Here is a 19,044-nt window from a genome sequence, read left to right as displayed (position 1 = left end):
GTTAATAATTGTAATGTTTTACTAAAGCAGAGGAAGTGATGGAATAACGGGGCTGCGAAGCATCATGGCCACATTATTGCTGTGCTGCTGTTGACCTGATCCTGCCACACAAAGCTATGAGGGACTTAGCTTAAAGGGAATTCCATTGACTGGACTATGTCGCCCTCTACTGGTCACTGAGAAACTGACACCTTTGCTTCCATGTGTGTTTACTGTGTCCACCTTGTGTTTACTGCAGTTATCATGTTTTTACTATGTATGCAGAGTCATGTGCATTATTCCTTCCCTCCTGCTTATTACTGAAGACTTTTGAGAGGAATTAATAACATTAAATTGGCAGCGGTGGGGGTGCAATAGGAGCCTTTAGCAAATGTTTTGCAGTTTGTTTAATTTCTTAAATCTGTCTTTGTTCAACTTAACCACAGAAATGTAGCTGTTGTAAAAGTCCCATTTTAATTCTTTGCAGCATTTCTTTTTTTCTTTGTTTTGTGGATAATTAGTAAAAGATGTTTTTTTATGTTATGGTAATTTATTAAGTTTATTGCAAATTCAAATAAAAGTGGAGATCTGTTCAGAATGCAGAATAGACGCACATTTAAAAGACTTTTACAACAGCATGTACAATGTATGTATGTACATTACACTGAGGTTAGAATCACAGATCTTCAGCACTATTTTATTAACAAGCAATCCAGAAACCTATTCAAATGTAGAAAACTTCTTCCTATGATTTTGGAGCCTCTCATGTTTGCTAAGGCAGCAAAAAGAAAATTAATAGTAATTTTTTTACCACAAGTTATGACGTGTTTACTTTCTTTTTGCTTTCCATAGAAATGTGCAATCCTCATGCATTTTTGTTCCTTTCAGCCAGGTACAAATTGCTTTGGGTTTATTTGTGAGTATGTTTTGTCCTCTATACTGTAAATATTAAAAGTTTGGCTCTGAGGTGGAGTAGAAATCCATCCACAGTCCAGTAAGGGAATTTTTTTTTTTTTTTTTTTTTTGGAAATAAATGTATAAAGATTATTGTGAAAATGTCCAAAAAATTAGAAAGCAGTTTTTGCATTTCAAACATATCACATACACAAATGCATTGAAGTTTTAGTTTAATGTCTTTGTTAATCTTTTTGTCAAACTGTTTTGTATTTATGTCTGTATGATTCATGCACTAGATGTGTCTAATATCGTCAAAGTGCGTGTTCTTCTCGATGCCTTCTATGTGTATTTAAGCTGTAGCAAAAAGTCTGCTTTGCTACTGAATTAGAGGATTTTTATCTCCTTCTTCTTCTTTACCGTTTTGGTCCTCGGTGTAATGTTTAATCAGCGTGTTTACAGTGCACTCGTACGCCTCTTAGCTGGCCAAACCCATCGTGCTTCTGTGGTGTATCTGAGGCTGCGAGTCCAAACTGTACCTGCTTCTTAGGTGTTTGCTGGGGTTTTAATGCTTGTAATGTTGCATATAGACGATGTCGCTCTTGCTTACTGTTTATATGTAACATAACCAACCCCTGATATGATGGGTTAGCTTTTACTTTGTACTTTGTAATATGCATAACTGGAGAAAAGAAAGGAAGCATTTTGGCAGTATTTTCAATTTTAATCGTTTTCTTTCTTTTCTTTTTCTTTTTTTTTTTTTTTTTATGAAACTCCCTTTTTATTTTTTCCTTCTGTTCTTTTGGTATGGAGAGCCCAACATTTACTGTGCCAAGATTAAGCTCTTGGTGAACTTGAAGTTTTTAAAGTACACCATATGTACAGCATACTGATACATACAGTGACGTGTCTGATATGCAGTATATGAAACTGAAAAAGGGTAATCACTTTAAGACCTAAAACTGATATAAAATTGTAGAAAGTATAAATTTCTTTTTTTTTTAGGCCATTTTGTTCTAATACTTTCTTCCTCTTTTTTATTGTAACAGGATGATGGTTAAATAGCCGCTTTTCATACGCTAAAACCACATTCTACTTTCTACCTAAAAGATGCAGTCAGTGGTTAGAAAGCCAGCTGGCTGATTGTGTGCCTCTATCTGTACTTTTCATGTCACACCTTCCACCTGTATGAAATTTAGTGATGTCATTTGAACCTGCGCTCCAGGTGTAAACAAACTAGTTAATATCATTTCACACTGAAGAGTCAACAGAATCAGCCTGTAGTCAGCTGTTTCATGTTTCACAGTATTTGCAATTATGTTTTCCTGCTACATTTTTCTGATTTTCTTTTAGAAAAGTCTATTTTCTAGCTGTTTCGTGATGTTTAGTCTGATTTTATTTTATTGTAGTTTGCTCTCTTTTTATGCTCAGAGGATCGATTGTATGAGCACACTGTCCTTTTTCATTTTGTCTCTCCTCTGTGTGTATATGTTATGTTTTACTCCACCAGCTTTATATGAAGTCATAAAAATTCAAGTAGTTCAAAATTGTAAATTTAAAGTGCATCAATCTTTACATACTACAGTTAAACATCTTTAAAATAGACTGCCTGACACTTGGTAAAGCAGAATATATTTTCTGTACCAAGGGACCAACACATGTACAGTCTTGTAGTTTGCTTTACCTTCCACTTGCTACTGTGATAGCCTACTATATGAACATTTAACAGGACTTTATACTGATCATAATAGGAAACATAGCTGTATCGCTGACATGTAAAGACATCTGAAAATGGTGTTTGGTAGTTGGTACTGTTTATTGCTTTGTTTCCCTGTTTTGTCTGTATTGACTGATCTCAATGGCTCAAGTGACTGAAGATTGATGGGTGTAAAGTGTGCGTGCATGTATGTGTGTGTGTGTGTGTGTGTGTATCTGCCACAAAATACTTAATGTGCATTTCTGATCTCCTCACTGTGACCTACTCTGTTAATGAGTGCAATGAGATGTTTGCGTGTGAGAGAGAAAGATAAAGAGATGCAGTAGACTGTATGAAACTGCCTAAACAGTTTGTTTTAGATCCAAAGCATGTCTCTAACAACCCAGAAAGCTGATACCACTGATATGTTTGCTTTTTAAAAATAGTAGCATTCAGTATTATGTGGGTCAAGTAACAAAAAAAATGGGTGGAAAATTTAAAAAACAAATGAACTGACAGCAGGTAATTATTGTCCACTACATCCCTGAACAGACAGAATGACTGGGACTGAATGTGTGTGTGCATGCATGTGTGTGTCACTGTACCGTGCCGGCCAGGCGGCCGTGTGCGCCACCCTGCTCTGTGACTGCACAGCCGTATCAATAAATCTGGACTTAAAGGGCTCAGATCATGTGTGCCTGTCTTGATTTCTGCACAACCATTCTGTTCTATACTTAAAGGGACATTCCACAGCTTTTACACAAAAAGACCTTTTGTGTTTCTGGAGTCTGAGAAGAAGAGTTATTTTGAGCTACAGAAACAAAATAACAGGCACTAGAACATATTTTCCTTCAGTTACTGTTTCTGCTGTTTTGCTGTGGGGTTACTGAGCTGCAGAATGAAAATTTACAACTGGAAGATTAAGGAATCAAATTCAGCTATATTCAGTTTTTTTGTCCTATTAACTCATATCTTACAGTTTTAAAATGCTAATTCTTATGCATCATGTCAGAACAGTATGCCATGAAAAGAATATTAGTGTTTCTACAGATAAATAATGTGGAATTTCAAAATGTTCATATAGACAGGACTAAGAGTGGCAGCAGTCAAACCGTGGCTGTTCATATGGGCACCTGGCTTTTTTGGTTTGTTTTAGACATGAAGTTGTGGCTCAGTCTGATTATGTATAGCAGTGTTTCCCTATCCTGTGGAAAGTGGGATATGTTATGACAGAAATTACCATGGAGATTTATTTTGTGGAGCTAGCATGCTCCAGACCAGGCTAAGTTCTAGTATCTATTTAGTCTCATCCCTTATTACAGTCAGCAGTCATCACAAATGGAAACCAGCATTTATTCCACTTCACATCACGTTCAACTAAACCCACTCATTTTTTAAACACTTTAGATTATATTGCAGAGAGCACTTTTCCCTAGACACACACACGTACACACACATATCCCAGATAAATACATAAAGAGTAACATCATGCTCCTTTATTGAATAAGGGAAGATCAAAGCTATCAAACCATGACCTCCGTTTAAAACTGAAGTCACACAGTGCTATACAAAATAGAAAACACAACATCAAACAATATACAACACAAGGATAAACATTTACAAAAGGTCTGTATATAATTCACCACTCATGTCTACAGATGGGATAAATGCAGGACAGCTTTATACCCAACAAACTGACAAATATATGGATGCAGGAACCTCCCTACAGGCCTATACACACACACACACAGTATACAGCACATTGATAAAAAGCCAAATCTGTTTAAAATGACACCAATTCCTCTGCCATTGCAGGTCATATTTAAATTTAATAGAAAGCATGCTTAATAGGTAAAATAAGACACATTGGTAACTTGTGTGGCTCACTTTGCGATAAGTGCTGATAAATTGCAAAAGTCCCAAAGACTATGGAGTCATGGTCAGAGCCAGGACACTTTGCCACAACGTTGCTGATTAACAAGCCAGTCTTGCAGCCCATCTGAAAATATAACATGTAGACTAGTGGACAATACAAAAAAGGTCATGTTCATCTAAAAAATCCCGCTCATGGGCATCTGAGGGGGGTTTTATTTAGTTGTCGGTGCAATCCAGTGCACCAAGGCATTGCACCAATGTAACACAAAGCAAGTCTGTTAACACTTGTCCTGTAAGTTGTCATTTCTCTTAGCTGCAATCCAATAAAAACCCTGTTTAATGTCACAGAGTCCTCTGTGGAGGAGGGAATAGAGACATCTGATAGTGCTTTAATAGCCAGACACACACGGATAAATCCTGGATCACGCACTGATTCAGGATTGGTTTCACCTGGCTTCATGAATCCGTGTTTGCTCATCCTGGCCTGCTCTTTGTGCAACCAGTCAAGCCTGGACACTCTTGTTTTGGATTTGACAAGCCCAGCTTAATCCTGAATCAAAATACTTTTGTGCAATAGAGCACTGGTGACAAACTGAAGCAGGTGGGTGAAACAGGAAGGAAAAAAATTAAGAAAAAACTGAAAAAAGCTTAAACTTCTCGTTTATCTATCAACTTGAGCTAGACAACAGCTAAGATTTTTTTTGTTTGTTTTGTTTTGATTTTTCTTTTTTAAGTTCTGAATGTCCAGATGTCTAACAGGTGGGTCATCATAGCAAATCTATGAGTCCTGTAATACCATACTGTTACTAATTTAGCTGTTTGGGGAAGTTATATATGTGTGTGTATTATACATGATCAAAGTAAGGAATAGGGAAGATAATATTTTCATTTCTAGATCAAGCAAATGACTATACACATAGTGAAAGCCTTTACTTCGTGTCACACACAAACTAAATCATGCGCAACTCAGTAAAGGATCCACTAGATGTCTCTGTTAGACTTTAAACCTTGATGAAGCTCCTTAAACATCACAGCGCTCAGCCTCAGAGGGCCAGCATGCTTAAAAAGATCAACAGACTTGATGTATACCATGCCACTCTCCCAAGACAGTCTACAGCGTATAGCTCTTTATTCGACATGTAGGCAACTCCACAAACATTAGACACACAGTGCATATTCATCACAAGTAGCATGCATATTCATGGGCAGGTTGATGGAGCTCGTGGAGGGATGTGTATGACTTCTCAACACAGCGCTGAGTGCTGGAGCAGAAGGCGAATGTTAATTCAATTATACGGCAGCTGTTCCTTGGTGCCCATGGCCACTGTGTTTGCACTAGAACAGAAATCTTGTATTAGGTTCCTCGCCATAAACGACCATTGCCAGGCATGAGAATGGGGACTGCCTGTAACCAAAAGCTATCAACAGTATTTTAAATAGCTTTAATGCTTATTTCTGGCCTGATTGAGGTATATAGTGCAGCTGCAGAGCAAGATTTGTGGGTTGGTTTTTTTTTTGTTGTTGTTTTGGCCCACTGTTGATTTACAGGGCTGTTGTTTTTGTGGCTTTTTTTCCTCCGTAACTATAAAATCTGCTTGGCAGTAAAATGTGCAAATGAGTTTCTTTGCTGTATTAACTCCAGTCAAGGGTGGCTGGATAGAGTATGCTTCCTGTGGCGACTGCTCCATCATTTTGTCACTCATTCTCATGCTTTGTATTTGCTGTGAAGTCAAGCTCATGACTTTTGAGCATAAAACAAACATGTCTCATACGGTATATTCATATATAGTTTTTCTATACATGTCAAGTGAGGAAAACTACATTTAGAGCACACACACGTGTGTGTAATTGAATGTGAGCACGTTAATGCTCCACCCCACCTCCTGTCCCAGGTTCAGGCTGAGCTCCAGTACCGCTCGATGGAGGATGAGTAGGAGGATGTGCGGGGGGAGGAGGGTGTGAAGGCATCCACCAGCCTGTCCCTTCATTACCCGGCACCCTGAGACTAGCTCTCTGCGATTTAATCACTGAGCCACTTGGCAAGAAAAGCTCCTCTGATCTTACCTGGAGCCGCTAATCAGTTTGCTTTTCCTCCATCAAAAAGAAAGCAGCCACATCTGCAGAAGGACCTGCTCAGCTGCTTATGTTTAATATAATCTAAAAGTAGAGTTATACACCCAGAAATACACAAACGACTACACTGAACAAGACTGACCCGACTGCTGGTTTCCACTTAAATTATTAACCATTTTGTTTACGAGATAACAATAAATAGAAAATAACAACTTACTACTTTTACTTTGCCACAATTCTGCTTTTGGATTTTGATTAAAATTCTTTATTTATACATTTTTAACATGGGAATTTCAGAAACAAAGCCAACAGAAAACACAACATTAAAAAAATAAGTTTCAGAAAGTATTTTCTTAAATGTTTTTTCTCATGTTTTACATCTTTTCTAAAGTGCTTTTGTTTTATCTTTTGTGCTCTAGTGTTTGGTCACATGCTTTCTGAGGTTTTTTAAAGCTCTGTTTAAATTCAATTTTGTCCTTCTATTTCATTTGTATATATCTATCATGGCTGTTTTGTGAAATGTTGTGTTTTATGATGTATTTTTCTTCTAAAATACTTTCTAATATGTAACTGTCATGTTATTTTCTGTTGTTGTATCTGTCTCACATTTCTACAGTGAAGACTTAAAAAAAAACATGATGTACACTATGTGTGGCCTTTCAGGAAGCCCTGCTCTAACCTAACCAAAACTGACAGCATGTTGTCCTTACTTAACTACACAGGGCCACATGATGCAGCATGTAACGTAGACACTGCATATCAAGCTGTTTAATAAAAATGAAACCCTGTCTATTGTTGGAAAGAGCACAGAGCTGCATTTAGAGTGACTGATTGAGAGCCCAGAATCAAAAGGCCCTGTGGCTTGAGCTGCTAGTGTGTCTGGGAATCAGCCCAATGCTTAAAGAGCCAAGCTTCCCTCCTCTTGACTGGGGCCGACCCCTGAAAAGGAAGAAGCTATTTCTGCTGGCAGCCAAGTGGCTCCTTTTCTGGAAGCCTGTCAGGTGAGGAGTGGTAGCTGCCAACTGTAACCCCCTCAGGTGGGTACAAGGAGCAGAACAGACTCCCATCATGGCTGTAGCATTGTGACACGCACCAGATGATGCAAGTCACAGAGGGCGTTGAGCTCCCTGAAGTCCACGGATAAAGATTTGCAATAAAAAGACTCCACAGAAGAGATGATTAAAGAAATGCCAGCATCCAGTTCCTGACCAACAAACTGAGGAGCTCATTTAGAAAAGCAGCATAATTAAACTTTGACATTATTGTTTTCTTTTAGTTTATGGTGAACTTGTAAAAACATACAGAATCGGGATACAAATATGTTGTTGTAATTCCCAAAAACATAAAGAAACCAAGCCAAGCTCTGAAACCTAAAAGAATAGTTGATTGTGCAGTTTTACGTCAGTTTGAAACAGAAAATACCAAATTATAAAATTGTCCAATTAGATCCTTTTAGAAGGTAAAACTACAAGCTGGAGGGTTTGTTACAGTTATTCATATAATTATTGATGTAAATTTAACATTTTTAAAACTGATTATATTATATTTGCTTAAATTGAGTAAACCCGAGACTTTATGGGCCTTTTTCAGAGCCAGTTGACAGAGTTTAAAGCTTTTTTTTTTACAGCTGCCCACTTTGCCCACTTTTTGATTTCTTGTTTTTCTCACACACTTCTTAGTTCAACATTCCCTCATTTATTACATAAGTTAGTTGTCTTGACCAGCACATCAGGGAACTATGTTCTAAGTTTCGTGATGCACTGTATTACTCACTAACCTCACAGGTCTGCTTATTGATAGTTTTAGGGCTTCTTGTGTGAAAACAGCTGCCTACCACAGACAAAAATGTGGGATATTTAGAAGTATTAATTGTATAAAAATTTTTTTAAAAAAGATGCTGCTACATGCTCTGAAAAATTAAGCTAATGTGGAGGCGCTTGAAACATGCAAGCAATAAAATGACCAGATGATGGCTATGGTTGCAAAAAGAAACAGTTTTGCATTGACGTCTATAAAAGACTCTTCTCTCTCTGTTCATCTCTTCTGGTTTCAAAGGAGCAAGACAGCAATGTCCAAATTGCTGAAATAGATGCTTCATAACAGGAGTCCACAATTAAATTGGTGTCATCTTGGTGGTAATGTCCATTTAATTTTAAACTGTCTGTAGATAAGAAAAAATAATAAGGAAAAAATTCTGGTGCAAGGTTTAAACAATGGGCTGAAATCTGACTTTGCAGCTTCCAAAGCTACTTCACTATGACTGACAGTTTACTTTTAGTCACATTGTTTTCAAGCTGTCATCTTTCTTAAAATGGAACTATACACCCTAATTTTTACGTAACTCCACCCATTGCCAAATTTTGAAAAATGCCAGAAACTGCAAGGATTGGGGTGCGACATGTGTCCATGAATAGGGGGCAGAGAGAGGACGGATCGGCAGAAAAGACTGAATGACCGACAGCAGCTCAGCGGCCACTAGCAAAATGGAAGGCGAGATTCACAAAGCACCTACGCCACAGAGCGGTATTTGAGGCGGAAGACTCCCTCCAGAATCTCCTACACAAGAAAAAGGTGGTCTTGGACCATATCAGCCTGAGCCGTTAGCTCCAGGGGCTCTGGAAAGCTGTGGAGACTCATGGTGGGTTGTGGCAGCTGCAGGAAGTGCTGCTGTAAGTTACCGCTGATGCGATTTGAGCTGCTGTCTGTCGCCAGATGAGGATCTGCAGGTAAAGAATAAAGTCCGGTGTTACTTTTACGACCCTCAAAAGCACACATCTGTTCTATTGCAGGAAAATTTAATCAGAAATTCTGAAAGAATAAAAGTCTGAAACTAGCAAATCTACACCATATAAGTCCACATCATATGCGTTGGTGGGTGTGGTTTTCTTTGCCGGCAAGGCGAGGACCCATCTGTTTGCATCTGAAGGGACTGGGCTGTGAGGTTTTTAAAAATTTCTCTTGAGTAGAAAAGCACAAAGTACGGCTCTACATAATGAAAAACAAAACCCGGTTTTACCCTGTTTGGGGCGGTATGAGCCATTTTGACCCACAAAATCCTGTTTTTTTTTTTTTTTTTTTTTTTGTAATTTTTAAAGAAATTTAAAAATGACAGAAATGGCTCAGAGAACACATTTCAGGGTGCACTACCCCTTTAAAGGTTTCTTTGCAACATCATGATGGTGTATCCACAATAAGGAGAAGAAAGCTTTTTTTCAGCCTGTTTTGTCAATCAGAACTAAGCTTCTCAGCAGTCAGTATTCTGAGGGGATCCCACTGTTTTGTCAAGACTGCATTCAGCATTCAGGTCATGAAAGCATGTCTAGCTGCAACCTGCAGTTAAGTCAATCAACCCTGCACATATCAGACTCTTCCAAAATCCAAATCTGCCTACATCCAATTCAACTTACTTGGGTCACGGATCATAGCAGGACGCTCGGGCTCCCTGGACCCTGCTCTCTGTCCACCTCCGGCACCCTGGTCTACCTCTGATCTTTGCAGGGGCCCGGCTGCATTTACATGATCACTGAAAAAAAAAAAAAGAAAGAATAAAGAAACCATAGACCTGCTTTGCTGTGAAATATTACCCTAAAAACACCTGTAGAGCTCTGAAATCCGACTTACTGAGCTCTTAATCTAAATATAGAACTGTACTGATACCAGTTTGTGGTTATAGAGGGAGTTACTGTATGTAGTGTTATATTAACAACAGTTGATCTCGCCATCATCCGCTCTGCACCACTCTGAAAAGTAACTGCTTCAGGCTGTTGTTTACCGAATAACAGTCACAGCATGTCGCTCTCTGTGAAACCACAAATTACTGTTTTTACATTTCTGTTGATGAAACAAATGTGATACACAACCTTCCAATCAGACCAAATTCCCCACCTCCTCTGTTTAATGAAACTATTCCAGTGTCCCAGTGGGATACCGTCACCAAGGACTTGTACAACACAAGAATGCTACATTTTCTGTTTAACTCATTGTGACAAAAGATCAAACAATCTGCAGTAATTAAAGGCTTGTATTATCCTGTCTCAGAGAAGTTACAACCATCCAGCAGAGTTTTAGTTTGTCTGAAACCTTCAGCTCTGAAGATATATTTATCACACTGGTTTGTTGCATCTTTTGTTGCACATTAGGTGCAATTCTATTTAAATGGAAACTCAGTAAACCTTAAAGACAATGTTTTTCACACTCCAGATATAGTTTCCTCTGCTTCCAGTTTTTATGCCAGTGTAAGTTCATGACCTTCAGATTCCAGCAAAGAGTTTGATAACTGAGTTGGAGATATTTTAGAGGTCCTCAAACTTTAGTATGCATGATTGAAACACCTTGAAGATCCCATTGACAGAAAGGAGTAGACAAAGGTTTTTTTATTAATTGTCATTTAAAGTGATAGAGCTATCAGGAACCTCTTAAATTAAGTCATGATCAAACAGAATAATTGCAGCTCAAACTTAAATTGAGAGGTCCCCTGGTCACTTGTGCATAAAAGACAAACAAGGCAGATACATCTGCTTGTTCTTCACCTGCTAAATATATCGGGCTTTTCAAGAAGGTAATAATCAGTACTAGACAGATATTTTAGGTAATAACACATAGATCCAATGGTGACTTGCACACAGAGCCAGACCCACTCGTCACTGTTTATAAACAAGACAAGTATACATAATTAAATTAACATATACATATACATATACATATATATATATATATATACATACCCAATCAGTAGGGTAAAAATATAGATAAAAAGTATAGATAAAAGCCACAAGATAACACACTAAATGTAAAAACATTTCCAGTCATTTCCATTTCCTTTTACCCTTTTTAAATGAGAACTGGTTTGACACATATGAAGTTAACAGAAAGTCAAGTTCATATCTCTAAGATATTTTGTGGGTCCCAAGTGCTGAAATGCACACACAAGAAAATATTAAAATCAAAAACGGGAAAAGAATTGAGGACAAATAATCAAGAGCAACTGGATCAGGTGGGATAGTTTAGGCTAATGAGGAAAGATGGAGGGAAGGGATGACAGAAAAAGAAATCATTTCAACACCAAGAGTGTCGATTATGTGAGAAAACAAAATCACAGCCCCATCGTTCATTCCCAGTGCCACGCTTGGAAAAAAGGTCCAGAGCTGCCATGACTAAATGAAAATTTATCAAATGAAAAGAACTGCCTAAAAGCAACAACAACAAAAAATTATTTCTCATATTCTTAGTTAAGTCAAATGCAACAGTGTTGTTTTTGACTGCTGCTTCAAGCAGTTTGGAGAAATGATGATAAATCATGAATCCATCATGGTCAGACACCACTTCTTCTGTTTTACAGTGCAGTTTATTGTGCATATAATACCATACTTATAGAAAAGTAAAGATGTGGCGCTCACTCAAATATGAAATCTGACACATTTTTATTTATCTTATCACTCTCCAAGTATGGAAGTGTCGCATTCTACCACAACAGATTGTCACAGACACTTTGAACGTGTGTGAACAGATTGTGCTTTGAAAGAGAAACGGGCGCCTGCAGCAACATTTCACGTCTGCATCCCGTCTAACAGGACTAACATCTTTACATTATACATTTTCAAAAACATATCCATTATTCATATGCCCATATTTTAACACTATTAACACTTCTGTGCCTCCCACCTAAATACCTGTGTGTTTGCTATCAAAAGATCACTGGCAGTGTGAGTAACTTTGAGTAGATGAGTTTAGAGAGCTGGACCATCACACAAAATTAAATTAGATCTATAAGAGATTATTTTGCTGTTTGCTGAGAAATTATGAAACTAAACTCAAATGGACTCTGGAGACACTTCCACCTTTCCCTCTCACCACTCTCACCAGCATTCAACAGCAACAAAAGAAAGCCCACACATACACAAACAGGAGCACACAGTGCTCCACCTGTGTGGGTGGGAGGTGTAGCCACTCAGCAGCTGAGTGGGGCAGCATATGGAGTTTCTAATTGGGTAGAATAGCACAGCTGGAGGACACCAGTCCAGGACTTGGCCTTTGGTAATCCCAGTACTCAGCCCTCCTCTGCACATGCATGTGAGCCTTCGGTAGGTGGGGGGCTGATCGGTGAAATCCTGAAACCACCAAAAAACTTGCCCACTAAGATGGTTTCGCAACATGTTTTTCCTTTATCCACAGATAACAACCACTGCAATTACTCTTACTTGTAATGACCAGAATTATAAAACTGTGCATTTTTACTTAGACATATCCAAACAATGCATGAAAGAGGTGCTGGGGAAACCCTGGTTCTCAAGAGCAGCAGTCTTGCAAGTTTTAGAAGTTTCCCAGCTCCAACACACCCGATTCAAATTAATGAGTCACTGAGCAGGACCTGATAAGCTGTTGCATCCATTTGATTTGAATCAGGCGTGTTGGTGCAGGGAAACATAAAACCTGCAGGACTGCAGCCCTCAAGGACCAGGGTTCCTCACCCCTGCATTAAAGGTACATAATTTCTAGTATTATGACCAAGAAATAAAACATCAATCACAATGGCCACTGATGATATTACATTGTTGGTTATTATCAGTGTATGGGGGAAGACAAGGTCAAAGTCAATTTTACACAATACAAGGCTTCATGTTTTGTGAGTAGACTTTATAAAGTATGTAAATCATAATCTAAAAAGTAACAAGTAACTTGTCAGATAAGTTGTTATATAAACAGCAGAGTGGAAATACTTCTAAACTGGGTACTGTCCACTACTGACTGCATCACTGTTGTACAAACTCCTGCTAAATAATCTGAAAAAAAAGCTTTTGTTTCTACTCAAACAACAGACTTTTCCACAATGAATTAAATGAACCATCTGAGATCATTCCCCCACATATTCAGTTTCATTATATGAGCATTTTTGCTTAGAACCCTCAAGATGGACTCTTAACATTCTTGATATTAATTACATATGAGGAAGCAGATAAGCTCAAATAATCTGTACCTAAAACTAACTAACTGAAATAATTAGAGGTTAACAGTCACATGTGGAAAACAGAAACCTGGGCTAAAAATGTTTTGTTTTATTTTTTACTTTTTTTTTCTTCTTCTTTTTTTCTAATCAGTCAGCATCCTCTGAAGCAAACAATGGCGCCTGTACTGAAGGGTCAAAAAAATGTAATTCCTACAATGGCCACATGGTACACCAATCAACCACTCTAACTTTACTTGATTTGGATATAAATGTGTTTAATATCATGCAGCAAGAAACAGTTCTGGCCTATACAAATATTACCCATTTGTAACAAGGGACTGGGTTTTGTATAATTGTCCAGTTTCATTTCTGTAAAGACTTTAAGTTGTAATACAATACATAATTTAAAGAATGGCCCTTTTCTTCTACCTCATGGATGATATTCTTACATTAAGATCCATCCTTTCTTTGCAAATCACTTCTGGCTCTAACAACCCAAGATAGTGATGAGCAAATGACAAACTCAAGGCATCAAAACAGCTGAACAAAATACAGCTCAAGTCTTTTTTTTATTTTACAAATAGTCATATAGTTGGTGAATTGCACTCTTTTATCACTGTATGTGGATCTGCTTGAAACAGCATCTCCTGTATGTTGGTAACAGAAAATATGTTCAGCAAACATTTGCTGCAGAAGATTTATTTACATAAGATAAGAATCATGATAATTAATGTATCTGCCTGGTGGGAAAATGTTACTGTTTATTCAGTCTGCAAAATAATCAATGACATTTATTCAAATGATTTTACATTCAACAATTAGCCACAGTGATGCCTGGTGTTGCTTTTCAGATTTACTTTTGGGTGCTAAAAGTCTTTCATTTGGTGAAGAATATTGGTCTGTATGTATGGTAAAAAAATATGTTTCCTATTTTGGCAATATTATATTCTATAATAGGCTGTGTGCATTAATGTTAAAAAGACATTTCTTATAATATAATTTTTTGTCATGCTAGTCCTTACTGAAGCACCATCTGTCTAAAGTAATAGTTCCTGTTTCTTGTTTTTGTATCTTCTAATTGGTCAATAAATAACCATGGCAGCTGCTTATTCTTGTACGTTACATGCAAAATACACCACAGGGCAAGCTTTATAAAGACATGTTTCATGGAGATGTCATAAGGAAAGGAAGGATGAACTGGATTTAAAATAAAATATGTCAGGGAGTTCAGAATCAGTTCAGCATTTTATAAATCCGATTTTAAATGTCTTAGGTATGGACTTCTTCTTTTACTTCATTTATTCAGTAAACATGACGTAACACACTTAAAATGAGGAAAAATCCCACAAAACTTTATTTCAAAAAGTCAAAAGCGAATTAAAACCATGTTTTCTTGATCCAAATCCATAGCTGTATCTTATGCAAAGACATAGTGCCCAAATATGGTGACAATGGAGGATTTTCAACTAAGATGATAAAGAGAGTAACAGTAGTTCTAACAATTCTTTGTCCTCATACTTTAAAATCGTCGACAGCACCTGCTTTGAAATGCTTGGAATAGACTGTTGTGATCCTATTTGTTATTTGCAGGATATGCTCAATCAATAGAAGTAAATGCAGTAGAGCTTTGTGTGTTTTTTTCTTAATAAGATTTTGTTTGTGACATCTGAAGCAAGTTTCCCAGTGGGGACATTACAGTCTTAATTCTTGCATGTTTAAAAGAAAGAAAAGGAAATGAAGACTATGTGCATATGAGGAGTTACTTAAGAGCAAATTCTCTTATATTTGGAAGCATTTTATCACAAACACTGAAAATACAATAAATCCTCCCACAGCTTGTGAACAAGATTCAGAGATTATTATTTTCAGCAACTTAAGGGTTCATTTGGGTATCAACAAGTACTCAAAATAAATGGTTTGTACTTGTGTGTGGCACTGCGTAAGCACTTCCTCATTTAGCCTTTGTGTTTGGCATGTAGTTAATTGCACATGTAGATCAGTGTGATGTAATATAAATAGTGAGAGTTGTTGTTAAGAAACTGAAAATTAACATTACAGGGCTCATTACAGATACAGTGTCAGTTTTAAAAAACGTTTGAATTTGCATCAGTTTTTCTTTTTTAAATTTTTTTTAATAAAGAAATGACTTGATAGATGGGACTATGATGACACATTGGACAGAATCCTGTTGTACCAGCACACCATCATTCCCCTCCGCCCCAACCACTTCACCTTGCACTCATCATCCAGACACAAATTCCTACTAACTGCTGACATCAATTGAGAAATGCTTGCGACTCAGCGTGCGATGTGTGGTGCCTTCATTTGCAGCTCTGCACCACGCACTGTGCCTATAAAAGCTGATAATGTGATAATTAAAAGAGCTGACAGGCAAGAACTGTCAGCAGACACCAGATTTACCAACCTCTGCTATTTGATATACCTCTCAAATTACAATGCTTCCACTACTGAAACATAACACATGAAATAACAAATGCAATAATTAACTAAGCTATAAGTGCTGTGAAAAAAATCAAGTGAAAGCGTGTGAGTGGAGGACGGTTTGATAAAAATCTGTCCCAAAAACCATCACAGGATCAGATTCCAAACTGAGACAAGGACTTTAGCAGACAAAAGATCACCGCCATGTCTCTTTCTTTCATTCCTCTCTCAACCACACCATGATTTATTACCTGAAAAGACAAGAGAACTAATTAGTGGAGTAATTAATTAATATAAATTTGCATATTTGCATTTGCAATTAGTGCAGTCAACTGATTAGTCTGAGATGTGGAGTTTGACTCTTCAGATGCTGGTGTGTGTGTATGTGTGTGTGTGTGCGAGTGTGTGTGCGAGTGTGTGAACTGGACCAGAACGATCGGCAGACCAGCTGAGGCATTTTGGAGGGGAGGTGGAGGGGTGGGTAGTGATGAACGGATTGTTTTTGTTGCTGTTTTCTTCTTTTTTTTCATTTGTCCATATGTGGATTTTTGGTGTTTTCGTGCACAATTGCCTGTTTTTTTGTGAACACATGCTCAGCACTATGTCTCACACACATCAGGTGAAGTGTTTGCAGATTCACCACAGCGTGTGCATGCTGTCATTGTTGCTGTAAAAGATGCTACTTGTGAGATCTTTGGTCTGAACTCACACCAGTCAGTTTTTATGCTTTCAGGCTGCTGATCGATGTCTCATAATGTCCAGTACGGAGAGATTGATAAGTTGCTTCAGTTGATTCTCCTTCCAGCAAGGTCATTCACATGCATACATGTGTGTGTGTGAGTGTGAGTGTTCCAGCTAACTGAGGAGTGCATATACCCATAACGAATACCAGCTGTGCCCCAGTGTGGATTTGGCAGAGTGCCACTGGGCCTTTTCCATTGGGTGTGCTTAATGTCTATGATACTGAGGAACCAACACTGTGTACACCCCTCTATTATACTCACATCATCTTATGATCCTCTGCATGTAAGATGTCCACAGGAATTTCTTTATAATAATAATAAATATATATATATATAAAATATATATATAAAATAATAAAAACAGAATAATCTTTCTGTATTTTCACACATTTTACAGATTAGACAATAGAGAGAACAGTCTGCAGATTAATTAGTAATTAAAACTATTGTAAACAAATAATAGATGTTACATCAGGTGCTAACAGCAAACGTAATAATAAACAGTTTACTATGATATCCTTGTAAGGAGGCTGAGTCATAGACTGGAATACAAGAGTCACAGGTTTGAAACCCCCAGTATACAGCACCACCTTCTTATCACTTTACTCCTTCCATTCATCCCCTGTATGTAGGTTACTGTTTCATTAACTCGTCAGGTTTACCTATCACTACTACTTAGTTAGATTTATGCACAAAAGCAACTTGATTAGGTTTATGAATTAAAACTACCTGTTAGGAGGAGAATAAAAGCAGGAGTTGGACTGAAATGCTATCATGATAAAAACCTTTGCTCTCTCTATTTTGGTATTTGAACAAATGACTAGTGCTGGTGTGTATTTGGAGGACAGTGTCAGAGAAAAACCAAAACTAAACGCACAGCTCCATACGCAGTGAGATAAACTTTGTTTTAATTTGTGTAAGTGAAACACATCCCTTTATTGTAGATCTGGATTTGTCCTCATCTTGACCAGTTTAACACACTGATTACTCCATCTTTTAATTATTCTTTCAATAGATTTGCACTACATAACATACTAAAGCAGTCATTTTGTATATTAGGGCTACTCGATGATTGTTCATCATCCTTTAATGACATGAATATGCATATTTTGATGGAATGACTTGACACTTGTTTAATACTGGCCAAATGTGATTGAAGTTGCTTCAGCTTCCAGCAGAAAGTGTCTGATTAAACTGCCTTGTTGTCTCTTCTTCAGGCTTTGACATCAGATCCTGGCTGGGCCTGCCATTGTTATTAAATGCTGTGATGGTTACTTTCCAGGTATTAAAAGGCTGTTAACAACTGCAGACAAATAAGTATAATTTATGTTAGGAGTGTGATAAGGCACTGTTTCCTCTCTTATAATCAAGTGAAAAAGTTGGCAATAAGAAGAAGGGCTGGAGACTTTCATGTGGGGATGAATGTTGAATGTTGCCACTGAGTCCTCTTTTTTCTTTTTTGGTCTGAGTAACAGCTGGGTTTGATTTACACAACTAAACAGTTAGCTTTTAGCCACAAAAGATATTTAATTCTAGTTACACACAAACAAACGGACAAAAAAAATCCAGATATGGACTGCAAAGACACTTTTTCCTGTGTTAATAAAATTAAAGATATTTTGAACATTATAGTCTGAAGCAAAGGGTCCAAACCAAAGCTATATACTGTAGTTTTCTCTTGAAAAAAATTTTTTTTTGTCTTTTTTCTTTATTAATTGAATTTAAAAAATGTTTAAATGGTTGTTCTTCTCTTAGTGATGAACGGACACACACATTTCCTGAAATAAGGTAAGTTAGAAACAATCGAACAAACTGCACAAAGGTTTGAACAACATCACTGACAAGGCTAATCTCAGAGATAAAGAATGAAACTTGATAAAAACAAGCACACAAACAAATAAAAAGTAAAACAGAAAGAATTAAACTTTAGATTTTGGTGTCATGCTACAAAATAATAAAACTATCTCACTCACCAAAAGTAAAACGTCTACAAGTTCTTGTAGTCCTTTTCCTGAAAAGTTCTCACAGTTTTTGTTTGCAGTTCTCTTTAAACTGGTGAAAGAAGATGATAAAGCTGAATAAAGGGTGTTTTTGATATGTTTAATGGGGCATAAAGCCAATAAGGTAAACAGACAATAATGTATTTTATTGCAAAGCATCTATCTATCTATCTATCTATCTATCTATCTATCTATCTATCTATCTATCTATCTATCTATCTATCTATCTATCCTGGTTGAGAATGCTTGCAGAATCCAGCGCATGGCTTCTTCTTCTTTTTCCAGATAAAAATCACATTAATTCATCTCTCTTGCATGGGGAGATGCAGGTATTAGTTGTTATCCCTCTCTGGTCTGTGTTTCTGACGGTAAACGCAGGCCTCCCGGTGCCCATTACCG

At 37.3% G+C, this 19,044-nt stretch overlaps 1 protein-coding gene across 5 annotated transcripts in view; it reads left to right on the top strand.

The window, feature by feature from the left end:
- Positions 1–3,255, top strand: part of pde1cb (phosphodiesterase 1C, calmodulin-dependent b) — a 126,609-nt gene extending 123,354 nt beyond the window's left edge. For 4 of the 5 annotated variants that reach the window (XM_041993083.1, XM_041993081.1, XM_041993084.1 and 1 more), the window contains one exon: positions 28–3,255. In XM_041993083.1, the coding sequence (XP_041849017.1) occupies positions 28–47 (20 nt within the window). In that variant the 3' untranslated portion in view covers positions 48–3,255. The remainder of the gene's footprint in view (positions 1–27) is intronic. The other variant, XM_041993082.1, reaches the window with a different exon arrangement.
- The last annotated feature ends 15,789 nt before the right edge of the window (positions 3,256–19,044 follow it).

Source organism: Melanotaenia boesemani, chromosome 8, assembly GCF_017639745.1.
Source record: "Melanotaenia boesemani isolate fMelBoe1 chromosome 8, fMelBoe1.pri, whole genome shotgun sequence".
In the NCBI taxonomy this organism is placed as follows: domain Eukaryota; kingdom Metazoa; phylum Chordata; class Actinopteri; order Atheriniformes; family Melanotaeniidae; genus Melanotaenia; species Melanotaenia boesemani.
Note: the sequence above shows the minus strand (reverse complement) of the source record. Positions and strands in the feature narration are given on the sequence as shown.